The following is a 26,526-nucleotide window of genomic DNA, read 5'->3' on the forward strand; positions in this document are numbered from 1 at the left end:
CTGGAGATGGGAGGGGAACACCGACAACATTGTCAATAAAAACTTAAAAGGCAAATAAAGAACTACATTTATATTTGTCAGAACAAAGTGCAGGGGGAATTTAGGATAAAAGGAAGTGTGCTTGGCACCAGAGCAAATACATTTTTGCTTCTTTTAAGGAATGCAGTGGGGTGGATTTATTGGGATTGTTTGGGTGACTTGCCCCAGACACACTTGGCTGACTGATCCCAGTCAACCATTTGACTTTATGGTTGTTTTGACTCACTGGGAGCCACGAGCCAGCTGCCTCTGGCACTGCTGCTGCAGGACTCCAGTGCCACACCAGGGACCTCCAGGGAACAGAGCTGATGGGGATCCACCAGCCAGTCAGCTCAGCATGTTTGGAAAAATTCTTAAGTGCAAATCCATCCACAAGTATCAAAAAAGTCCCTGAGAACAATCAGTTGTGACGATTAAACTGCCAGGGCAGTGTTGCTGTTGGAAACAGAGGATTAGAATTCTGCTTTCTCCCTGGTTTCACTACCAGGAACTCGGTGTGTCCTGGAGTGAGTGCTGCCAAGGGAAGGGCAAGGAGAGAGGAGACATTGCCCAGAATGCCAAGGGAAGGGCAGAGGAAGGGCAGAGGAGAGAGGAGACATCCCCATGATCCTGGGACTCCGCTGACTCAGGGACAGGCACGACTCAGTCACAACACTGATTCCACAACACTGATACCACAGCACTGATACCACAGCACTGATGTCACAACAATGACGTCACAGGGACAAGCTCAGTACAGCAAGATAACGCTTCATTGCTCACTCCAGAGTCAAGAATCTTCAGCTGCCATCCAGTGCCCTTCAATAAAAGCTCCTCCACCCATCCCAAGCAGCCAGCACAGGAGTGCACATGGCTCCAAACGCTCTGCAGGGCTACGGAACTGCCAGAGCTCAGCTGAGTGTCCCTCACCCCTCTGCTCCCTGGGTGGGCCTTCCTCCTGCTCCCCCTCACCAAACCCCCCTGGATTCACAGGGAATCACTGTGGAGGCCAGCAGTGTGCTGGGGAATGCACAGGTCACTCATACACCTGAGAATTTCACTGCTTTGATGTGTTTTAAGCCCATCAAGTCCTCCACAGAGCAACCTTATTCCACAGCAAAAGATCCCCTTAAGTTCAAACACCTCTGCAGAGCTTGGTTATTTCAGCAGGAGTAGCAACAACCTTGGAGGGGACCCTTCAGGACTCCCTTTAGGCTAACACTGTCTGTTTTCATAGCAAATGGTATTTTATGGGGGCTGAAGGAGTTCCTGGAGTGAGCTGAAGGTTCTGGAGCTCAGTGGATAATCCCAGCTCACCTCCCAGGAGCCCTCACCTGCCCTGGGTGTCACACGCAGAGTGACACAAAGGGCACAGCCAGCTCAGCCCCTCAGGTATTGCTATTTTCCACTCTCCCTTTCCCAAAGCTACAGTGAAGGTGATGTCCAGGACAAGCCCTGCTCTGAACTGAGCTGCCAGGTCTGGCAGCTGTTGGTGCAGAAGGGAAGAAGCTCAGATGTCCCTGCTGCTTCCCAAAAACTCCTCAGTTCTGTTTGCTGCCTCAGAACCCACACAGCCCAAATGGTGGCACAGGCTGGTGGATTGCAGGCTCTGCCAGGCTGTCCCTCAAACTCCAGTCAGCTGTGCCAAGCTGGCAGGCTCCTCTGGTCACAGATATTCCCACATGTCACTGAAAGCCTTAATTGTGACTCTGGCTACCTCCTGCATCACAGAGGGCATCCACAGAATCCCAGAGTGGTTTGGGCTGTAAGGGACCTTGAAGATGCTCCAATTCCACCCCTGCCATGGCAGGGACACCTTCCACTGTCCCAGGCTGCTCCCAGCCCCATCCAGCCTGGCCTGGGCACTGCCAGGGATCCAGGGGCAGCCACAGCTGCTCTGGGCACCCTGTGCCAGGGCCTGCCCACCCTCACAGGGAACAATTCCTGCCCAATATCCCATCCAGCCCTGCCCTCTGGCAGTGGGAGCCATTCCCTGTGTCCTGTCCCTCCATCCCCTGTCCCCAGTCCCTCTCCAGCTCTCCTGGAGCCCCTTTAGTCTCTGGCAGGGCTCTGAGCTCTCCCTGGAGCCTTCTCCTCTCCAGGCTGAACCTTCCCAGCTCTCCCAGCCTGGCAGAAAATGTCCTGGGTTTCCCCACAGTTTTCTGACAGCTCATGGCAAAGCCCTGATGCTGCCTGGGCAGAGGAGCTGGAAAATCCAGAGACAGCAGGAAACAGAAACCATTCCACACACCTTGACACAGGCTGTGCTGAATGAAGTTAGGATAGGAATAAAATTCTTCTGTTTGGATCCTCAGGAAACAATGTCAAAGTGAGGACAGTGAATACATCCAATAATTCAGAAGCTACAATTTAAATGGATCTATAAAAAAATTGATTCAATTCACCAATTGAATTTGGCACCTGCAGCAATGGTGCGTCCTGGGCACCAGCAGTCATTGAGAAACCAATCAAAAATATATTTGAGGAAAAATTGACAGAGCTGAATTTATTTTGGAAATCCTGACAATGCCATTTGCATTATTCCTCTTTAATGTTTCTATTTCTGCTCTGCCAAATTGAGGGAATAAAGAATTATTCTGCTGAGGCTCAGAGGCTTCGCTTTCACATCATCCCTTTGCACAATCAGAGCCCTTGTGGACAGAATAAGTCACTCAATTCTTATTTTTCTTCTCATTTCAAAACTCACTAGACTGGTAAAAGTTCTCCTTTCATTGCAGTGATATTTTTTGAGCCAGACTGTAATTTTTCCCTGCAATCATCTTTCAGCCACAACAGATTGATCCAGTCATTGTCACTTCTGGGCTGGTAATTGAGGGATGTTCCCCTCAGACACCCTCAGGCAATTCTACACCAAGGCAAGAGCTTTTTCCAAGAGTTTTTTCCATCAAACTTTGATATGTTTTGTGATCAATGTTGAAAATTCTGAGTAATCACTGGCTTTTGCTGGATTCATCCATTGCTGAAAATCTCTGCCAGCTTTATGCTCAATTTACTTTCAGCAATTCCAAGAGGAAGATGGAGAAGAGTAAAATACAGACTATAACAAGAAAACCCAGGAAGCAAATGGAGGAATCAAGTTCTGAAGGTCTAAGGGACAAATGGAGAGCAGCTGTACTTTAGTGACAACAGGCAGCACAAAAGTGGGAATTAATATTCTGAATTAGTGAAAGAGTCCTTGAAAGAATTTCAAGGGAAATGTGCCTTCAGAAATGTCCCTCTGTAGCCAGAAATGCACTCCAAGGCATCCCCCTGAAGGAAACAGCTCTTCCATTGATTTTTCAGCTGTTTGTGGAGCTGCTGTTGACTATTTTTTGTTGATGCTCTTCCCAACTAGTGCCACTCATTTATAAGGCAGCTACAATTAAATACTCATTTTTTGGTGCTAATCCAAATGGAAATGATTTAAATTCAATTATTTAAAGAGTGTTTTAAAAGACCCAGTATAAACTGTGCATATAATTATCACTGGGAAATAATTTGGACATAATGTCTTGGGCCATGGAGGACAAGAGATCCCAAAAATAAAGACTGGATTGATACACTGAATTTGAGTGATCCTAAAAAAGAGCTTTGGGGATCCAGGTGTCTGCCACTAGAAACCACAGCAGGCCACCAGTGACCCAAAATACTGGACATATTGATCAGCATTTTTATGGGAAATTATGGAAAATATGGAAGATTATGGAAAATTCTTCAGGATTCCACACAAGAACATGAGATGAGGTTTGGTGTCCATAACCAGAGGGAAGCATCAGGACCAGCCTGAAGCAGAGGATGGCTCCTGCAACACCCAAAGGGGCTGTCACCCTTCCTCTCCCCATCTTGCTCCAGGAATGCACAAGATTTGGCAGCTCAAACATCACCATCTCTGCTGCTTTCAAACGAGTTCTCAGCCCAACCCCACAAAACAAGATCGCCTGACATTAACTAAAGGAACTTTTGATGATTTTGGGGACAATGGCCTGTTCTGACTCATCCCTCATAAGCTGATGGCAATTGTGTCTGGGCAAGAAGTCTTGGGCATTTGGAAATTCCAAGAGCTGTGGAGCAGTGCCATGTCCCTCCTCAGCAATGTGATATCCTATACATCCACCTCATGGGGATTTGCAGGAGGTTTAAACCCTCCCCTTCCCCCAGTGTCACCAGGGCAGTGACATTTCAGTGACATTCAGCTCCTATCAATAATTCAGCTGCTCTAATTGCAGCATCTCAAACCCATGATGTGCACAAGGAGTCAGCAGAGTCAGCCTTCCCCCTGATTAACACTTCTAATTGCCTGCTGCCCTGGGATTTTGTTTCCATGTTAGCTGAGAAGGTCAGAATGGGAGCTCAAAGGGAGCAGAGAAATAACACAGAATCAGTGTTGGTGTTCCAGCAGAAGACAGGAAATGAAAAGCTGAATTTTCTATCCTTAATTTTCTATCCTTAATTCACCTGTCTGGGCTCTGTGTGGCCATTCCTGAAGATTCCAGCTGAACAGCACTTTGGGAAAACTCCCACAGCTTTGCCTCACCAAGGGCTGGGATGGGGAAAGCTGCCTGCAAAGCCAACAGCTACAGACCTGCTCACTGCAAACCAGGAAAGAACAGGGATGCAGTGCAAACTGTCCCATTTCCACATGCAAAGTGCTCTAAGGGGGAATAGAAAATCTGTCAAAGGTGATCTGTGATGCCAGTTGTTATGTTCCACGGGAGAAAGATGTGCTGGCACCACAACTTTGCTGGCTCTGCAAAGGAGCAGTGAATTTCCTCTGCTGGACTGGGTTTGATGGAAATACAGATCACCTGTGAGCCACTCAAACGTGGCACCGGTGCCCTCAGCTCTTCTGGAGCTGGAGGAGAAGCTGCAGTGCCAGGAATTCAGCCCTGCCCAGGGTAGCTGGGGGCTGTGAACACTCCACACACCCCACAGATGATGTGGGAATCCCCTGTGGAAGGATACACACCTGTTCCAGGCACCAAGGGGGAATGGGAGAATCCCTCCTGTAGATCTGCAGGAAACTGTGGCTCCCTGCTTGTTCCCGGTTGTGGGAATTCATTTGGGCACCAACCTTATGAAATGTGAGTCCTGTAAAATGGTTCTCTCTGCCTTTAGAAGCAGCTGAGCACCCCCAGGCTCCCACAAAGCACATCCAGCTCGAGCAGTCTGTGTGAGGAGTGAGGAGGGACAGCAGCCTCTGAGGTTTGTCAGCCACAAAGCAAAAACAAACTGCAAGTTATTAATGGCCTCCTTTGCACTTTTCTTTTGGAAAAGCTTTTCCAGTTTCTTCCTCTGTTCTAAAACAGTGACACTGCCAGCAGTCTCTGCTTGTGTCCCAAAGGGAAAAAACCATATTGAATATGTATTTAATGTGGGATTCTTGGAGCTCCCAAATCAACAGCAATGAGGAGCACAGCAGATGAAGCCACTGATGATGCCAGGGCTGTGGAAGGCATCCCTGTGACCTCCCAGCCCAACAGGCAGATGGAATTGTTTCCACAAGGCCCTGCATGTTGCCCTGAGGGGAGAGGGGCTCTCCCAGCTCCTCCAGGCAGCTCCCTGAAGCCAAGTTCTGCTCCAAGCTCTTGTTCCTCTGATCCTGCCCTTGGGGAGGTGGCACTGCTCAGTGCTCACAACCCAAACAAAGGAGCAGGGACATACTGGCAACCTTTTATTGCCTCTCCAACTCCCCAGGGTTCTTAATTAATCCATATTTTGTAACCACAATTAATTCTTTGCTGCAAGTCTTGGGAATACAGTGGGAAAAGTCACAATTTAATGTGTTTGGAGAAAAAAAAAGCCTGACTCACAGAAGTGCCAAATCAATTGGATTTTATGAAATTCAGACTTTCCATCTGCTTGTGGTATTGATGTACCTGACTGCCTTGAAGCTGTCTTCCCTCATAACGGGAATTTTGGTCCCTTTTCTGAGAGCTGACAGAAAAGTGGATCCAGGGGGGAGGTTGGTCTCTTCTCCCAGTTGACAAGTGAGAGGACAAGAGGAAACAGCCTCAGTCTGTGCCAGAGGACATTGAGATTGGATATCAGGGAACATTTCTCCATGGAAAGGGCTGTTCAGCCCTGGCCCAGGGCAAGGATGGCATTCCCTTCCCTGGAGGGATTTAACAGCCCTTGGGGACATGGCTTAGCAGTGGCCCTGGCAGTGCTGGGGGAACAGCTGGCCTCAAGGGTCTCTTGAGAGCTTTTCCCCCTCACCAATTCCTCAACTCTGTGATCCATCCCTGCTCTCCACTGGACTTCCAGCCATGCATTCCCATTGCTTCTAAACCTGAAAGTTCATCCCTAAATGCTGCTGCTGTGAAACTGCCCATTCCTGACTTGCTGCCGACTCCTGAGCCTCCCTGAAGGTGCTCCTTGAGCAGTTCTGCAATATTCAAATATTAATTCAGATTGCACTGAACAAACTCCTCTGGGAACAAACAGCAATCAGGATAATCCCCTGCAGCTCCACAACTTCCTTGGTCTCTAACAGGTGCTGTCAAATAAATCCACAGAATAAATCAGCCCCTTTGTAACCATGAGGAAGGATTTTATAACTGCATTTGCTGAGTGGGAGGATATTTTTCTCTCTGCTTTTTTACTGACAGTCAGATAAAATCACACTAATCAAGAGAGACATGAGATGGAGGCCTTGGAGGTGAATTGCTGTTTATACTGAGGGCTCCTAATCCTCCACTCTTTTGAGGATTCTGGTGCTACAGCAAAGAGAACCAAGCTGGTTGGATACAGACCAGTTTTCTTTATGGATGGACCAGGAGATGCCAAAAACACTGATGGTGCTTCATAATATTTTCATGCTGAGCACCTTTGCATCAGCTATACTTTATTGTTCTTTCACAGCTTGTCCTTCTCCTGGCAGGACACTCACAGGGACCTCCAACAAGGGCAACTGCAGGGGTGGAGCTGGTCTCCATAAAGAAAATACCTGTATCTCTATATATCTCTAAATATCACTTTGTATTTTTCTGTTCTGCTACTGCACTGTACTTGCAGCAAAATCCATCTTTGCTTTCTTGCCACTTTAAAAAATATTGCCTCTGGATATTTCCTTCCCCATTCTTGCTCCTTTTATTTCTAAAATGTTCACCAGAATGCACTGTATTTCTTCCCATGGTCTGGAAAATGGATCAAGGCAATGACACCTACTTAACATACATTTTTCCTCCCCAAAGCTTTGCAGTGAGATGAAGGAAGTGTCAATTCCTTCTGAAGGAGAGCAGCACTGGGACTGACTGCTGGCAGCAGGCAGCCAGGATGCAGACACACAGCCCTGGGAGATGAGCAGAGAGCAGCTCTGCAAACCTTATTCATTCAGTGAAATGTAAATCCTGCTCCTCTGAGGGGACAGGAGAAGCTGCTGTGATCCAGGCAGGATAAAGTGTGCAGGGCTCCAGGGGGTTTCATTCTTCAGGAGGCAGAGGGGCATGAGAAGGAGGGTCTCTGAAGAGAACTCAAAAAGAGAGGGGGGACATGGACTGACTGACAGGAAATGTCACCCCCGTGCCACCACTTGGCATCTTGGGCCATTTTCATGCCAGCAACAGATGTCAGAGAGCAAATGAGTACTGGCAGCTCTGGGATGGTGAGAAAATGGATGTGGGAGTGTGGAAATGCTGACAGCCCAGCGAGATGCAAAGATGCATGGGCCATGTTTAACAGCCTCCACCAAACCCCCTCCTCCTGGGAAGCCCCTGTTTTGTTCATCCAAGGCTCTGTTCTCTCTGCTCAGCACCAAGCCCTGCTTGTGCTGCCAGGGGCTGTGCAGAGCTCAGTTATCATGAATGAAACGAGTTGAGAACAGTTGGGTATTTATAGGCTTAGCAAGCTGGTGCTCCAGAAAATCTAAAAGCTCTTCCAAGTGCCTTTAGCTCCAGAGCAGCACTGATGGTCCCTGCCAGCTTGTGGGGACACTTGGGAAGAAGAGATCATGGAAATATCCCAAGCTTTGTGTTGGGCATCTTCCAGTTTGCAGAGAGTAAACAATAATGAAAACATTAAGATATGGAAAAAACACAATGGCATGCCCAGGATTTCTGTGAATATGGATACACAAGATAAGCTCTGCCTGGTTTTCTGTGGAAGAGCTCACTTCTTCTGTGGAAGAGCCAACAACGTGGTGATGAGTGTGAGATCATTGAGTTGAATATAGCTTAGATATATTGCCAGATGTTCTAACAGTGGCTTATCAGTAATGACACCAGCCAGCTTTGAGGAAGTTAAATGTTTCCCAGATATAGCAGTGAATCTCTCCCTGTTTCCTGGAGACACACTCTGAAAAGGCAGCAGGACCTGGCAAACCAACCATTGCTATCACAGAGCTTCTGTAATTCCAGAGCAGTTCCGGCTCCTGCAGCCCTGGGGACCAAGGTACAAGGGCCAGGAGCCCGTCCCAGCCTGAACCTGAGCACTGTGGAGGCTCCACCAAGATAAGATAGTGGCTTGCACCTGCCATGTGCTTGTTTGGGATCCACGTTTTCCAGCTGCTGATCCCACCTCCCCAGGACCCACACTCACAGGGCCTGGCACTCAGCTCCTTCCAATCCAAACCTTTCCATGATTCTCTGACAGCAAGGCCCTTCTTGAGGAGTGACAGCATTTTCTATCTCCACTATGAGATATGTCAGAACCAAAAAACCCCAAACATATCCAAGAGGAGAGGCAGATTCTCATTGTTTTGCTCTGTTGAGCACTAGCTGGGCCAACAAAATCCAGAGGGAAGTGTGGAAAAGAGTTCTCTCAAAGTCAGGAAGGAGGGACAATGTACCTAGAGGGGCTCTGTAACTGGGGTTACAGTGCTGCAGGCAAAGAACGATGGAGAAAAAATGAGAATATGAGAACTTACCACAGAGGAAAGGTCCATGTTCACCATCCTCCTGTCATCCAGGTCGACTGGCTGGAGGCCTGCAACATTGAGCTGGACAGAGGAGGTTCTGTAAACAAAGCTCAGCAGCCAGTCCCCCCTGGAAGCAGAGAAGAGTGGGAATAATCTTGTTGCCCAAGCAATGCCGTGTGGAATCAAAGAATTCCAGAACAGTTTGAGTAGGAAGGGACCTTAAAGCTTATCCTGTTCCACCCCCCACTATGGGCAGGGGCACCTTCCACTAGATCAGGCTGCTCCAAGCCCTGCCCACCCTGACCTGGAACACTTCCAGTGTGTTACTGCTCAGACCATGAGGAGAGTGGAAGTGCTGGGAAGCCCAGTGATGTCTGGACCAAGACCTGCTGCAGGTCTGTGTGATGCAGCAACCACACAGGAATGATTGCTGGATTCAGGGCAGACCCCTGAGACACAGGGCTGTAACTCCTGAATCCTGATCCACGGCTGTTGTCTCTTTACCTGCAGGGAGTTTAAAAATCTGACCCTTCTGTTTATTTCTATGTTTGCTCAGGGTTTGCACATTGACATATTTCACCTTTTTAACGTACTGCTATGTTCTGCAGGCCATAAAGCTGTAAAAGTGATGAGACCTACAACACTGATGTTGGGACATAAATATTGACTGTGAAGCTCCTGGGAGTGCTCCTGATTTATAGGTGCTGTAGAAATACATGGCTTCAGTGACAGAACTAGGAAGGGCTTGTTCCCACTCTAGAGCAGTGCCATAAGTCACTGTGACAGTTTCAGGGTAGACTGTAGCATGAGGAGAGAAGGAAACACAAAACTCTTCTGAGCTGAACAACACCATAAAATCTGGGTACCAAAATGCCACTGTGCTCTACAGAGCAGATTTAAGTGGGACATGAGTGAGATTTGTGCTCTGTGATGGCAGCAGGTGAAATGCTCCTGGCAAAGGTGCCCATTCCTGGCTACTCCCAAATATTCCACACTGGGAGTTGTAAGTCTATGCAGAGCCCTGCAAAACCTTTACAACACATTCACACTGCTCAGGTGTTGGTTCTTTCAAAAGCTGAGCCAGTCCAACTGATTTGGGTGAGGTTTGCCACTGGGAATTTGCAGCCCTGCTGTTGAAGTGGGAGGGGACAGCTCCAAGAGCTGACAGGGCTCTCACTCACCCTGTCCCCTCATATTCCAAACCAAAGGAGAACAAAGACTGAAGCTCAGCAGCTGGGCTCAAATCTGATCTCACAGGAATTCTATTCAGTGTAATTCATCCAACCTAAATAGAGTTACTCCTGAAGTGACAGAATGAGGCCACCCTTTGTGCAAGCAAGAGACCAGAGAAATCAGAATCAAGTGAGGCCTTACCACAAAATGTTTGTAGAATCTTTCTCTCTACCTCAATCCTCACAGAAATTCCCCAAATCTCTCAATTCCCTCCTCTAGCTGCCCCTCAGGTTGCCTGAATAACCCTCTGGACACACACACACACACACACACACTGTATTTTATTTCAGCAGCACAGGCAGGCTTAGAAACTGTAACAAATCTTTTTTGTGTCTGTGTGTGTGTGTGTCTTACAGGAAATGGATACCCTGAGCAGTGATACAGTGAAATTTATTTTTGTAGAACACAGACAGGAACAATATTTTCTGGGTAAACTCAGTTATATGCAATGATTTCTATGATTTATGGTTTCTTGGAGGAACTCACAGCACTCCCAGGCAAGCAGCTTTTCCTTATGGCACAGGAAGAAACACTGCAAGAGGTGTTTACATCACAGGCATCCCTGAAAATCCTGGGATCCAAAGAGGACAAAAGCAACAATTCCCAGCCTAGCTGAGAGAAAGGACTGATAATTTGTTGTTTTAACCTTGAATACTTTAAATTAATTTATTTAATTATTCATTCTAAGTTAAAACACTCTGTTAGAATCACAGTAACACAGCACTTCCCCACCTTCCATGTACGTGTGTAGGCATCCATATGGATGCATGCATGGAAAACACCAGCAGCATTTTCACCTGTCCTTGACCTGAGGGCTCACAGCTTTATAAACTGTCTTGGCTTGAAGATTCTTTGCTAATTTTCTTGCCTGGTTATTTCTCAATTTATTTCTCCATGTTCTTAGTCTTCCCCACTTTTCCTTGGTTTTAATTTCCCCTTATCTAATTGTGCTGGTAAGCAGTGTTCCTGCCACAATTATCTTCCAAGACACAGTCATTAGGTTTGAAGCTGTCACTTGACTGCTTAATAGCTTTTCTGAGATTGTTTCAGCTGTTTCAGGCCTCTGAACCTCCCTCTTCTCACCCAGCAGCTCCCATAACTCTGCCCAACAGCTGTCTGCTTTTATTTCTAAAATGTTTTTCAATGTGGTTTTAAAGGGCTGGTATTTGTTTCGTAGGCAATCTTTGTATTCTTTCACATCCTTACTAAATTTGCTACAGCTATTCCAGTTATTCTTCCTTTGCAAGTTAAATATCTTGTTCATGTGGACTATCTTGACCAGAAACTCACTCCAGATATAAAACCCTTCAATTTGCTTGAGCTCCTTCCCTTCCATTGTGATTTTCACATATTTTTCCCCATAAGCAGCCCCAAGTGAATTGCATCTTAAAGCTTTTACAGATTCTAATTCCCAATCTTTAAGTCAGCAAACTTAACTGCTGTATTTACAGTCCTTCACACAAAGCTGAGATTTAAAGGGCCTTCAGAATACATCAGATTACACACACAAACCCAGGCACTTCAGGCTGTGAGTGGCAGAACTCTGTCCCTCTATGAACACAGCTTTCCAGGGGCACAAAGAGCCAGGAGCTCTGTCAAACAGCTCCAGGTGCCTCCTGAAGCTGCCATCCCAAATGGATCTGAGGCAGAGGCCTGGAGGGACGAGGCTCTGGCACTGCTCAGTGTCCTCACCAGCACTCCCAAAGTGCTCGAAAGGGATGAATGCCCCAAACCACTTGCAGGCTAACAAGGCTGGGCACTGAGCTCACACTGACCTGCAGAAGCCATTTATGATCCTGCCTGACACCACTCTGGTGAGAGCTCTCCAGTGCTTGGCTTCTCCTTCCACTGGAGCTCCCAGTAAGACAACGTCTTCAATGATCCCTTGTGAGTCTGTCGAGGTGAAAGCACAACAGTTCAGATTCAGAAGATGGATCAGAAAATATTCTTATGTGAAGTGTGTTCAGATGTGCACAAAAATCATAATTTAGGTGAAAATCAATTTGATTGAAAGATAGAAACAATGGAAAGGAGGATCATAAATAAAACTCTGCATACATCTTAAATGTCCACAATTCACCTGGAGTTAGTAAATGTGAAAAACTGAGATTCTCAGACAGTGCAAAGGACCAAGCACTGGGAAGGAGAAGTGGCCTGTCCTCTGCCCAGAAAGGTGCTGGAAACCCCTGGAAAGGTCTGGAAACCCCTGGAAAGGTCTGGAAACCCCTGGAAAGGTCTTTCTGCAGACTCACTGATGTGGGTTTGCACAGAGCTTCGAAACAGGTGAAAGGATCTGAGATCCCACAGAGTGAGCAAATGTTGTCATATGTGAAGCATGAAGAGGTCTTCCCACTGCTGATTCTATGAAAAACACGACCTGAACATGCAAGGGGAAATCCCAAATTGTTAATATTGATTTGGAAGTAGGAACAATGCAGGCACTTGGCAATACCCAGTGAAGATCCATCAAACTGCTTTGATTTCCTTCTCCTGTAACATGAATGCCCAGGGCCTGATTTGCTGAACAGCACGTTAACTTTTAAGCATAATAAATCCTCCTCACTTACCAAAGAGCTGCAGCTGGGCAATTTCAGGAGGAATAATGATGGAATGAGAAATATTGGGCAGCCCTGCTACTTTCCTAAACTCCTGAACAATATATCAGTATCTTCCATAAATCTTTGTAAAGAGAGATGAAGGCTCTGATGCCACAGCAGTTAAATGGAAGACTCATGAGCAGAACATTCCAAACCCATCCTCAGCACCTGTGGCAGACCAGGCTCCACAGACCTGAGCCAAACCCAACATTTGAGGGAGAGGTTCTGCCTGGGCACTTTTCAGATTTAAATCCCTTAGCTTCCTTTCCCTGATGGCAGTAAAGGATTGGAGCTGCCTGCAGTGCCTGCCTCCTTCTCTGCCCTGTAAATCCCGTGCCTGACAAATCCAAATGAGCTCTCCTGGAATTATTTCTTATTGCAGAGCAATTTTTGCACCAATCAAAAAGAGCAAAGAGCAATTCAATTTTGTGAGTGTAATCTGTGAGCAATAAAGTCCTGTTCCCATAATTATGGGCAATGAAAAGGAAGTACAGAGTCTTGCAGGAAGCTTGTCCCAACCAAGGTTCTAAATTCCATGTCTGTGGTGGGAGCCAAGTGAATAAACAAGCAGCTAATTCATCAGGATCCTGAATATTTGGGCAAGGTGTTGGAAGCTTTTGTTTCTCCAGTCCTTTGTCCAGTTTATTGCTTGCTTAGAACAAAAAAAAAAATAATAAAAAAAAAAAAATTTAGCCTTGGCTGAAAAATGTTCATTTTCTTTGAATGTTGACAGGATAGAAACCTGGGAACAGATCACTGGCCTGCAGAGCAGCTGAGGCTTGAGATAAATGAAATCTATTTCACAGTTTGTAAATCTTTTAGATGATGATGAACAATAAAGTCTGTAAAAGCAGTGGAAAAAAATTACTTAATTAACCATTTACCCTCATAGAGAGTGGCTAATGAATAAGGAGTTTTATAAAGGAAAATTTCCAGTCAAGTCCAAGCAGGTGAGAATGGAGTGAGAATGAGAGGCCAAAATTCAAACCTGATTAAGATGATTTCTCCAGAAAAGGTGTGGAAGAAAGAATCTGTCCCAGAGACCATAACCAGTCCTGGGAGCTGGGCTTTGCTGTGCCCTAGGGATGGAACTCACTGGGAAAGGGAAAGCACCTCAGCACATCAGTCCTGGCTGCAGGGAAACAGCCCTGAGTGCAGCCCTGGCTGTGTACAGATGTTCCAGGGCAGAGCATTCCCAACGCTGAGCACAGCAGGGATCACAGCCCAGTGGGATAACGGCCACATGAGCTGGGATCAGTCCCAAACACCCAGAGTGTGACACCTCACCCCTGTCACACACAGCTGGGTCTCAAGGTTTGGTCTCTGGTGGTAACAGCTATTATCAATTTGCATTAGTTTGCTAATTGCTGAGTATTTACTGAAAGGCATGGGAATCACGATGAAGAAATCAGAGCGATGATCCTCCCACGCAGTAACGTGTCTCTGATGGCTCACTGACTCCAGCTCCTGCCATAATGGCATTTTCTGGAAACCTGCTGAGCTCTGGCTCCCGGAGTGATCCGTGCTGAAGTACCCCAAGGTTGTTCCATTGCTTTGCAGAGAAGCATTTGAACAGAATCTGTGCTCCTGCCATGGAGTTTCACTGGCCAATCCATCATTAGCTCTGTGTCCTCAGAAATGCCAGTGCCATCTGGATGCAGAGCCTGCATGACGAGGCCGTATGTTCCTTTCGTGTGAGCCATCCAAGTCCAAACCCAAATCAGTCTCAGCTGTCCCAGGTCCCAGCTCTGCTCCTTCTGTGGCTTGCTCTGGAATGTGCCTGTGAGAAAGCCTTGGCAATCTGTGCTAAACATGCTGCTTTTCATCTCACAAACAGCTCAGCTTGCAGAATTCAATTAAGGAACTGAAAAATCAGTGTATGGTGGGAGCTGCTCTGATACATCACCACAGTACTTGGATTTCTTTGCAGTGGCAGCCAACCTTCCAGACCCCTAAGGATTTCCTCCCTAAGCTATGGGCTCGTGTCATTCCAGAGCCTGCAGACTGAAATAAAAACCTGGAAATTCCTCAGCCCTTGGCATTCTCAGGACACAAAACATGTAGATCTAGGGCCAGATTAGGATCTGGGTTCTGGCTCCAGTGTAACTCCATAAGGATTATTCTGGATTTGATTATATTTATTTTGAGAACAGAATTCCTGTATTTGAAGACTTCTATCTTAAATCAGAAGTGAAGTTCTGGCACACAGCTGTCAGTCCTGACCTCCATCCTCACTTGACTCTGTGCCCACCTTGGACTTTACTGGACATTTTCCTTTATAAAACTCCCTAGTTATGATTTATTGTGAAGTAAGTGGTTAATGAGTTAAATTGCTACGTGGGGGGAAGGCAGGCTGCACACACTCACTGCTGACTCAACTCCAAGATACAATTTTCATCAACTGATCATAATGATCTTACTTTTTTTTTTTTTCTAAATTAAAAATAGAAATCTATTAATAAACAGAACCACAATGGGTAATAAATTGGCAGATGGTTTTATACTTGACTTTGGGGGAAAATTACCATGAAAATAGCAGATGACAGTGGCATTTCAGAGACTTAAATGGAAGGCAGGACTCAGGGAATCAGATGCAAGAGCTGCAGAGAGCTCCCAAGAAAGGCAAAGCATCCTCTGCTGGGATCAGGCAGTGCAGGGGCAGCTCCAGACTGATCACAAATGTCACCTTATTGTTTACAGACCAAAATGCCCCACTGAAACCCCTCAAGTGAATACAGTGGATTTTTTCTGCTGGACTGGGGAAAATGACAGAAGAATTTGGCTCCAAAGGCATTTAAACCTTGGGTTTTTTTTTTTTTTTGTTTTATTCCTATCCTAAAAGAGCCAAGTTGTATTCTTCCTCTTGGAAGAAAAATTTCTCCACCAGGAGTAAGGAAAATAAAAGAAAAAAATGGTTAGAAGGTGAATGTTACCTTTTTCCTGAGCCATTTCCTGCAGGCAGAAGTAAATGACTCTGGCACCCAGGCTGAAGCCAATCAGTGTGACAGGTCTCTGGCCCTGAGAAAGAAGGAGAGGAAAAAAATGCCACCAAATGGTGTTTTCTCTGGAAAGAGATCAGGCTGGAGATCCCTGAGAGCCTGAGACACAGAGCACCTGCTTGTGCATCACCTCTGAAATAGTGGAGCAATTTAGTTGGTTTCAAAGGGATCAGGTCTCCTCAAAGTTATGCCCAGTTCAATATGGAGAATGCTACATATTTGTAGTTTGTATTTTTGATCTTTAGAAAATCAACTGAAAACAATCTAGTGATCACAAGTTACAACAAAGGGGATGTTTCAAACAGAACCAAAACAGACACTGCCCTTGGTTTGAAATTTCCAAATGAAAACCTTATTCAAGGAACAAAATTTTCCTAGAAATGTTTCAATACACAGAAGAAGAAGCTGCAATACAAAAATACTGACCACTTCCAGATTTCAGGCTGAGTGACAGCAGCATGTGATGGTTATAAAAGATGAGGTGGCTTTTAAGCTTTAAGCTTTTATTTTGAACAGCCTAATAAGACTTTCTGTAAGATTAAAGGGAGCCTAATCCCAACATCAATGAAAAATGGTCTTTGTAATATCCAGGGAGCAGGTGTGCAATGGACACCCCAGACATCTCATTAACTGGTTTTAGGCTCCAGCATACTGGAATGTGTGTTTTCACAACAGCAAATGCTTAACAAGCAAGAACAAATGCCCCAAAGCAAAAGAAAGGGCTTGTATGAAATAAAGTTTATTGAATTTTCTAGGATTGGGTTTTTATGAGAAATCAAGTTTGTTCCTCCTCTGCTGTTCCACCTTGCTGGGTCACACAGCTCTGGGGCCATGGCTTGCCACAGGCTCCTCTATGATCAGCAGTGACTGGTGTGAGACAAACACATGGCCAGCAAACACCAGCTCTGGCCCAGCAAATGATGGCAGGCTCCTGGGGGGCAGAAATGGCTTTTTTTGAGCCTTTTCAGAGAAACTTCTGTTACTTCTGTCAGGTACCAGCCTGTTCCCCTTGTCTGCAGGCAAAGCCACAGAGCCACTGGGCATTGGCTGCCACCCACTTTTCTCTCAGGTTGTTTTGCAGGTGCCTCTTAATGATCCATAAATATTTTTTAACACTTTGTATTCTGCTTTTCTTTTCACCCATCCTCACCTCCTGCTCTCTGACTTGCACTAGGTGAGTGGGCCTGGCTGTGTTGTGACATGGTTTAACCACAGCTCATTTATGACCTGGATCTCTTCTTCCTCATTGAGAAAAGCTTTAGCTTAAATGGAACAAATCTCAGCAGGATTTCTCTGATCCACTTGGGACCTCCTCCTTTTCCCCAGTAAGCCAGATATCTGCTGGTCACCTTCATGCAGCACTCTCTGTTTTTATTTTATTAATTTTTGTCCCCTTAGAAAGATGCCCTTTAACCAGCATTGTAGTAAACCCCTCAGGTTTAGCCAGGGCCCCTTGGAGAATAGAATGCTGACACAGTGGCAAAGAAGTTTCCTGTCTCCAGGGACATCCGCCTTGTACCTTATCCCTATAGCCATGTAAGGCAATATTGTGTTAAACCCTACCATTGGTCACTTATGGTCACTCTAACACCTTTGCCATTGGTCAGGATTGGATCCAGGCCAAGGGTATAAAAGTAGCACACTGTACCCCTACTAACTCGGAAGAAGAAGAGCTGAGACCCTTCACAGACCCTCCAATAAAGCCATACTCGTGGAACAGCCAGCGTCCTCTGCTTCTCCTCTCTCTGCCGTCTGCTGGAGCCTTAGGCCAAGGGAAAAGCTACCTAGCAAGCAAAGCTGAAATCACAAGAGCTGCCTGATCACTAAGAGCTGAATATCTCCCTGCTTGCTAGGGGCTGACCCGCGGCCTTGGTCTGAGAGCGAGCTGGCTTCTGGCACCCAGTCCCCTTGGGGACTGAGCTCTGGAGCTGGAACAGCTTGCATAGGATACGACCAAGCAAGGCTCATTTACAGCATGACTGTAAAACTTCACCTCCCTGGGCCAGTCCCTTCCTGCTGTTACTCCTGGGTAATTGTGGCCACTCACCTGCTGTCTGCTGAGCAGGATGTGTGCAAGGTGCTTGCCCACCTCGGCAGAGCGATGCAGGCACACTCCCCAGGGGTTGTCAATGACACTGGCAACAGTCAGGAGGGATGCTGGCCAAGTCAAGGCTGTCACAATCCCTGCAACACACAGAGGTTCCTTAGAAAACATCAAAAGCAAGAAGAGTTCACTGAAATTAAAGGCTAAGCCTAGGAGCTTATGTCATTTCCAGCTCTTCTTTCTTAATAGCTGTGCTGAGAAATGCTCTGCTGGACTAAAGATAAGAAAGAATTTGATGTTCTGCCACAGGGGGAATGTGTGCAACCCACGTGTTGGGCTGTTTCTGCAGAGCAGTAAATGTGTAATAATAGAGGAAATGAAGAGTCCCAGGTGAAGGAAGGTGTTTCCAGCTGTAACTTTAACAGAATGATGCAATGTCATGGTGGCTCAGCAGTCCAGGAAAGCACAGCTAAATTACAGGTGTGGCAGAGGAGGTTCTCAGGTCAATTCTGCCTCCTCCAAAACATTCCTTCTTTAGGAAAGCTCCTTTAACACTGAAACTGCACAAGAGCTACTCAAGCAGATAGGATTTAGTTTCTTACCTGACAAGACAGTGAATTTTAGGGCTTCTTGAGCCATCATGTTGACAAAGCCATTCAGCAGGGAATCCAAGGCATTGCCAAGCTCCATCAAGTACTTGGATTCCCAGGCCAGGCAGTACTGCTCACTGGAGTGCAGCATGCTGCTCCACGGGGCTGTGAAGCTCCCTGGGAAAGGTTGCAAAGATGGAATTCATGTTGGGAGAGAACACAATGGCAAGAGGAGCCCAACAGAGGATCAGAACAAAACCTGCAGGACACTGGAATATTCTAGCAATGCTATTAATGACAGATCAACGCTGAAGGGCAGAGCAGAACTGTCATCTTAATTAATTAAAAGCCTTCCCACACTGTTTCTTCCCCAAACAATGCAGGCTGAGGCAGCTGCTGATCCAAGTGTCACAAGATCCCCACCGTGGTCTGTCTTATTTGGGGACACGTTGAAATTCCATAAAACTCCTGTCCTCAGTCCCTCTGTTTGAAGGAGTGTGCACACAGACAGGCACTGCTGTAAGGAGGAAAATGGATGACAACCCTAGTTTTGTTCTTTAAAACATTCTAGCAGATTGCTAGTTATGGAAGAAGAATGTGTGTCATCTGGAACTCCCTTTTACGGGCAAACAGACACAAAATGTTCCTGGAGGGACACACTTGCCTCTCTGACCCTGCCTGGGAGCCTCCAGCTCTGAGCATTTGGACCTGTGGCAAGTGAAGAGAGAAGCCAAAGCACAGCACTGCAAAATGAGAACTTCCCTGTGACAGCAAGCTGCAGCCTGGCAAGTGACAGGGTGAGGCATCCTTCTGCATTAATGATATCCAGAGTTAATTATGGTGCTTCTCAATAAACTGGCAGCTGTTCAGTCAGCTGAAGCTGAGCACTTTAGCAGACAGGTGACATATTTTTATGACAAGCTACGCTGGAAAACAAAGCACTACAGACCTTTCAAGGTTTCCCCTGTAAGTCACCTCCAGAGTGCTGTGCTTAACAGGATTTACTTGACAGAACTTTCTTGCCAATAAACCTCATTAGCTGACAGACATGGAGAGAGCAAAACCACACTATTTTCTGTTAATTCCTGGTGGATAAACATAAGGTCTCAGAGATACTTTGTACTAGTGCTGGCAATCATCTTCCAGACAGATCTTTTCTGGCAAAACCATTCAACAGTTCCTATCAGAAACAATCCTGCTGTGGCTGCTCCCAGTCCTGCTACCACCACCAACATAATGCCCTCTTTTTTTTCCTCTGTTTGCCTGGGATTGCAGATCCAGTTGCAAAGTCTTATGGTGAGAATTGATGTGGGTCAGTTATCACGCCATGGAAATGTGGGGCAGACATGGTGCTCTGTGAGCACAAACACAGCCTGGAGTAGGACACAGCCACAGCTCTTGGAGCTCCTCTCAGCTTCTCATCATGCTCTTACCATATTTGCCAGTGCACAGCCATCCAGTGATTGCTATGGTGATGTGGAGCTGCTTCCCTTCCGTAAGTGGGAGGAATTCAAACTCTTCTATGGCTCCCACACGTTTCTTCATTTTGTATCCTACACAGAGCCAGGAAGAAACACACGGCTCAGAGATGGCACAGAAAGGACACCCTCTGCTAACAGTAGGAGTTCGTTAAGAAATTAATTGGGTAATCTGGAGAGGGTTTTTTTTTCCTTTCCAAAACCCTCAGTCAGCCCATGCATTACTTATAGCATAGTAAGGAGCCCACATGATCTTTCTGAGCTTGTGTGATCTGAGGGAATCCAGCAGAAGGGGTTTTTTTGCTGTAACAGCTGCTTTTCTCCATGGCATCATCTTTCTAACCCAAAGCAGGAAGTTTTCATTTCCTTCATTAACCACACACCAGGGGCTACACAGTACCTGAATCAGCACTGAGACAAAAATCTCATGGATTACACCTCAAATCGCTTCCTTCACTCTGCAGAGAGCTCAGTGGGGTCATTAACTGTGCTTGCAGACATGATCCTGTGGCCCAGTGGCTGGGAATGGTGTGGTCACTCTCTTACCAGTAAGCCCAGCTCCTGCTGCTCCAAAAAGGGATGCCATGACAGCAATCCCAGCAGTGGATCCCAAAGCAGCTGCTCCAGCACTCCCGATGATGGTGGCAGCTCCTGCAGCAACCAGAGGGGCAGCCAGGCCTCCTGTCAGACCTGAGGATGCAGCAAGAGATATCACCAAACTATTATCCCTTAAAAACCATTCCCCTGTGCTGGGAGAGTGCTGCTGCTGCTGCAAGAGCTTTTTGCATGTCCAATAAAGAGGCTTTCTGAGACCCTCCCCAGGCCCTGATTCTCTGCCCAAATTCCTTGACTGACTTCAGATACATGAAGAATAATTTCAAAGTCAAAGGAAGACTGTGTAGTGATCTGGGGTAAGCTGTGCTCTGTTTGCTCAGGAAACATTGATCTAATCTCACACTCTTGATTTCAGAGTTGAAGATCTGATCCTCTTATGACAGCAAAACAGGAGAAAACTTTTTTAAGGGGTGACAACCTCAGTTTAATACTTCCCCCAGCTAGTAAAGCTACACTGGAATAACTTTTCCAGCTAACTCTTTCATGTTTATTTTTGTGGGGCTGAAAATACTTTTCTTGGAGTCAGACCCCTCTCTGTCCCTGGACTGTGTCCCCAGAATGCCAAAGGCAGCCTCACCAATCACTGTTCCACCCCCAACAGTTGCCAGACCGATCAGCAGGTATCTCTTCAGCTTTTTCCTTTTTTCCTTCTTTTTTCTTGAGACTTCTGCAGTTCTGTGGGGGGATTAAAAGTACAAAAACAAAGGGAAAATTCCAATGCTGCATCAAAATCTGCTTTTATTCTCTTCAGTGTAACTTCCCTCCCAGGAGCAGTAAAAAGGAACATGCAGGTGTGGACTGGGACAGCACACTGAGATTTATGAGCATGGATTTAGAGATTTAAATTGAATGGATTAAATGGACCACAGATTTAAATTGAAATAATTTAATTGCTGACAAAAGCCAACAGATATTACTTACTCAGAAAACCCTTCCTAATAGGGCTGAAGCTTGTGGAAAAAAAAAAAAAAAAAAGAAACAAAAAGTCAAAAGCATTTCATTAACTATATGCTGCCTAAGTGTCTAAAAAACCACAAGAAAGCTAAGAAGAAACAGGGAAAAGTGTTTGAAATAAAAGGGAATAGGGGTAATTTGTACTAACAAACAGAGATGCAATTAAACTGTTTTCCAAAGATGTGTTTACTACAAGCTGCTTTCTAATTGCACATCACAATATAATAATATAATGGGAATTAAACACAGTCATCAGTGTGCATTTAAGCTGTATTTTAACAAGCTTATCAGAAAGAGGTAAATAAACCAAAAAGGAACAAATACCAGTTATTAGCCACTACTTTTGATTTCCCTCCAGTGTCTTTGTTTTCTCTCTTACAAGAAGTGCCTCCATTTCAGAGGAAAGTGGGAGAAACAGAGGATACTGGAATGAGTTGTTTCAAGAGGAAGGTTCCTTCTGGCCTGTTTACACAGCAGTTAATCCAGGCCTTGAAATGTGACATTTATCTTGCTTCCAAACTTGGATATTTTCCCTGTTAATCCTAGCCTAATTTTGGATTTTCATTATCCATATAATTGCCTAATCTTTCCTGGAACCCCCTAAGCACACTGTAATTTTGATTAAGACAATTTTACACGAGTCCCAAACAATATGCAGCTTTGTGAGGCGCAGCAGGAGGGGAATGGAGCTCAGTGGGTGAAATCCCTGAGTCACTGCACTCACTGGCAGAACTCCTATGGACCTGCACGTCATGGAGACTTTGTCTCCACAGAGCCCCTCCAAAAAACCATTGCTCATACCTTGTGCAGCTGCAAACATGGTGTCTGCAGAGAGAACCACAGAATCACAAGATTGAAAGAGACCTTCAAGATCATCCAGTCCAACCCATTCCTTGACACCTCAACTAAACCCTGGCACCCAGTGCCACATCCAGGCTTTGTTAAACACATCCAGGGATGGTGACTCCACCACCTCCCCAGGCAGAACATTCCACAACTTTATCACTCTTTGCATGAAAAACTTTCTCCAAATATCCAACCTATATTTTCCTGACACAGCTTGAGACAGTGTCCTCTGGTTCTGTCAGTGCTGCCTGGAGAAAGAGACCAACCCCACCAGACTATAACCACCCTTCAGGGAATTACAGAGAGTGATAAGGTCACCCCTGAGTCTCCTTTTCTCCAGGCTGAGCACCCCCAGCTCCCTCAGTGGTTCCTCACAGGGTTTGTGTTCCAAGCCCCTCTCCAGCCTCGTTGCCTCCTCTGGATGTGTCTCAACGTCCTTCCCAAACTGAGGGCCCAGAGCTGGACACAGTACAGGGGCAGAATGAGCTCCCTGCTCCTGCTGGCCACACCATTCCTGATCAGGCCAGGATGCCAGTGGCCTTCTTGGCCACCAGGGCACACTGCTGGCTCATATTCAGCTGACTGTCAAGCAGTGTGACCGTGTTGGCAGGGGTCTGAGGGAAGAGATGAGCATCTGACTCCATGTTTCAGAAGGCTGATTTATTATTTTATTATATATATTATATTAAAACTATACTAAAAGAATAGAAGCAAGGATTTCATCAGAAGGCCAGCTAAGAATAGAAAAAGAAAGAATGATAACAAAAGCTTCTGTCTCAGACACAGAGTCCGAGCCAGCTGACTGTGATTGGCCATTAATTAGAAACAACCACATGAGACCAATCCCAGATGCACCTGTTGCATTCCACAGCAGCAGATAACCATTGTTTACATTTTGTTCCTGAGGCCTCTCAGCCTCTCAGGAGGAAAAATCCTAAGGAAAGGATTTTTCAGAAAATATCACAAAGCAGTACCCCCAGGTCCCTTTCTGCCTGTGCACTGTTCAGCCACACCATCCCCAGCCTATAATGTTGCAGGGGGTTATTGTGGCCAAAATGCAGAACTCAGCACTTGGATTTATTAAACTTCATCCTGTTAAGACTCAGCCTAATCATTCCAGGTCTCCCTGCAGAGCCCTCATACCTTCCAATCGATGGACACACACTCCCAGCTTAGTGTCATCTGCAGATTTACTAATGAAAGACTCAATCTCCTCATCCATGCCATCAATAAAAATATTGAACAGAGCTGGCCCCAGCACAGAGCCCTGAGGGACACCACTGGTGCCTGGATGCAGCCCCGTTCACCATCACTCTCTGGGCCCATCCAGCCAGTTCTGAGCCCAGCTCAGAGTGCTCCTGTCCCAGCCATGGCTGCAGCTTTCCCAGGAGTGTGCTGTGGGACACAGTGCCAAAGGCCTTGCTGGAGTCCAGACACATCCACAGCCTTTCCTGCATCCCCCAGGTGGTCACTGGGTCATTAAAGGAGATCAGGCTGGTCAAACACAACCTACCCCTCCTAAACCCCTGCTGGCTGGCTCTGATACCCTGGCCATCCTGTAGATGCTACATGATGACACTCAGTATTAATTGCTCCATTATCTTGCCAGGTACTGAGAGCAACACCTCTCCAATTTCTGCACAGCCACAGCTACTTCTACAGCCCCACAGACAAAGCAGGAATTGGCTATCAGAGAATCATGGAATCACTGAGGTTGGAAGAGATCTCCAGGACCATCAAGTCCAAGCTGTGTCCAATGCCCACCCTGTCACCCAGCCCAGAGCACTGAGTGCTATGTCCAGTTGTTCCTTGGACACCTCCAGGGATGGGGGCTCCACCACCTCCATGGGAAGCCCCTTCCAATGCCTAACAGCCCTTTCCATGAAGAAATTCCTCCTGATTTAACCTGAACCTCCTCTGGCACAGCCTGAGGCCATTTCCTCTCATCCTTTCCAAATGCTCTACTTTGTGCCTTAGTCACCAGTCTGAATGCTTGGCTTTGGATAAAATTGCTCCTGGAGTTCTTTATACGAGTGCTGCAGCCAGGCTGTTCATACCTAAGCTGGCAATATCCAGCAATTTCTGTTCTACATGAGCTTCATCAGCTTTTACAGTCACTGCAGTGTCTCTCAGGCTGACAATAATGACAAGAGAGCTGGAACAGGCCTAACTTGGAGTCAGTTGGAATAATGAGCAGTTGGAGTTATGTGGGGACAAAGAGAGTGGCAGCTAAATCCTGCCTGCTGATGCAGTAAATAAAAGGAGAAGTTCTGCCTGTCACTGCTTCCTAATGGCTCCTCCATTACCATTATCACTGGATTACCAGGCTGCCTTTATCCACTCTGGTAATTAACTGCTGCTGCTGGTATTTCTCTACCCTCACTGAGCTCAGATGTGCAGCTTCTTGCCTGAATCACAAATTACATTCAGAGAGATTGTTATGGGGAATTTCAGGCGATTTTCCAATAAGGAAAGGTGCAGGAGCACACATCAACAAGTGAATGTTGGGATGTTTTCCAGTTTCTTACAGAACTGTGTACAAAAGAAAGGTTCTCACCTGCAGGTCAGAGCACATTTGGTTTAACTAACACAGTTTAAGTATTTTGAGCATTATTCTTTAGAGTATTGTACATTTAATCTCATAGGTTCTGGGCCTCAATCCAACAAATCCACATCACCAAAGGCAGGAGCAAACCTCCTGTTAACAAATATCAGTAAAAACACCTGTGCAGGAGCTGCCAAACCCCTGGCTGGTTATTTCTGTTCCAAAACCTCTTGCTGGTCAAAGCTGGAAGCATCCCAAGCACATAATGGTATTCCTAGCCCCAAAATCTGTGAGGTCAGGGTGGTGACAGGTTTATATTTTGCTTCCTTTCCCCATTGACTCCTGATTTCAAACCAAAGAAAGGGTCATCAGTTCCCCACAGATCTCAGCCTTGTTTAAGCACAGCAACAAAACTGTGGTCTTGGGCCCCTCTCACCAAAAGGATTTTTCTTTTCTTTTTATCCAGTAGATATTTACTCCCATGGCTGCAATTTGTGCAGAGGACAAGCCAGGAACCCCACAACAGACACGCAGGAAGCCCACAGGGCTGGCAGCAGGGTTTGAAATCCACACTGTTCTTTCACTGTTATCAGACACAGCTTAAAGGCCCAGCACTGACTCTGCTTGCACAAACTACAGCAAAACAGCCCCCATTAATACCAACCCTTGCTCCTGCACACCAAATGTTTAGAAGTCCACGATCTTTGAGATTATTCTGACTTTCCCTTTTTACAGTGTGCTATAAAGTTAAGCATTATTTAAACACAGCTCTTACTGGAAGATACCCATCACATGCTGGACCCCATGGTAATCATCTGGCCATGGCAAGGGTGTTGATTAAAGACTTTATTAGCATTCAGGGTAATCTCATAACCTGTTTGCTGAGTTGACAGTAGAAAATATTTCCCTTGAAAGTCCACTACAGACATGTTTACTGCCTTAAATATTGCTAAACTGTCACACAATTCCTGCCTGATGAGAGGAATTTAAAGACACTGCATTTCTTATAGCTACCAAGAATTATAAATACTAATTCTATGTTAATAACTAGAATTCTATGTTAATAAATAGAATTATGAGCCAGGTCTGTACATATCTGAAGATTCAGCCTGTTGCCCTCAGAAATCTCCCTTCAATAGGAGTTACCCAGCTGTCTCTTAAAGATGCTTAAAGAAACAATGAACAGCTAAGGATCTAACCCTGATTATCTGTAGGAACTTCATTTTGCAAGAGGCAGTTCTAGCTGAAGGATTTTGGGCCAAGAGACAACAAGATCTGTGTGAGGTATTTATACAAAATCTACAGTCTCTGAGAAGCAACTGGAGAGAGGAAAGGAGGCAGCCCAGAGCTGAACAGCCTTTACCAGTGTGCAAGGCCAGATCTCAGCTCTGATTTTAAGAATGCTGAGCTTTTCTTCTTGTCAGTGCTGTGAGGGCTCTGCAACCCTAATCAAGCCATAAATGATTACAGCAAAAGCCATGTGGGGAATAATCAGAGACTGGACTTAGGCACAAGTAATTACTGCTAAGTTTTTGAGCACTGGCAGTGTTTTTTGATCCCGTATCAACCCAAACGTTCTTACTCTGACTCTTCCTCTTTTTGTTCCTTCAGGCTCTCAAGCAGAGATTCCTCCAGGACTTCCAGATCTTCCAAGGGAATTCTCAGCAGCCAGCTGACACGGCAGATCAACACCCTGGCTCGAGCATCATAGGATCCTTGAGGAGAGAAAAGCCCAGGAAATCAGTCTGGTCAG

The 26,526-nt window shown here is 46.0% G+C and overlaps 1 protein-coding gene across 1 annotated transcript in view; it reads right to left on the minus strand.

The window, feature by feature from the left end:
- Positions 1-26,526, minus strand: part of TMCO4 (transmembrane and coiled-coil domains 4) — a 39,559-nt gene that overhangs the window by 3,824 nt on the left and 9,209 nt on the right. Inside the window, exons 5-13 of the mRNA XM_064730864.1 lie at positions 26,356-26,488; positions 21,006-21,103; positions 20,360-20,503; positions 19,769-19,888; positions 18,348-18,512; positions 17,749-17,885; positions 15,636-15,720; positions 11,881-11,998; positions 8,882-8,999 (exon numbers count right to left, since the gene is read on the minus strand). Of these exons, the coding sequence (XP_064586934.1) occupies positions 8,882-8,999; positions 11,881-11,998; positions 15,636-15,720; positions 17,749-17,885; positions 18,348-18,512; positions 19,769-19,888; positions 20,360-20,503; positions 21,006-21,103; positions 26,356-26,488 (1,118 nt within the window). The remainder of the gene's footprint in view (positions 1-8,881; positions 9,000-11,880; positions 11,999-15,635; positions 15,721-17,748; positions 17,886-18,347; positions 18,513-19,768; positions 19,889-20,359; positions 20,504-21,005; positions 21,104-26,355; positions 26,489-26,526) is intronic.

Source organism: Zonotrichia leucophrys, chromosome 21 (genome assembly GCF_028769735.1).
Source record: "Zonotrichia leucophrys gambelii isolate GWCS_2022_RI chromosome 21, RI_Zleu_2.0, whole genome shotgun sequence".
Classification (NCBI taxonomy): domain Eukaryota; kingdom Metazoa; phylum Chordata; class Aves; order Passeriformes; family Passerellidae; genus Zonotrichia; species Zonotrichia leucophrys.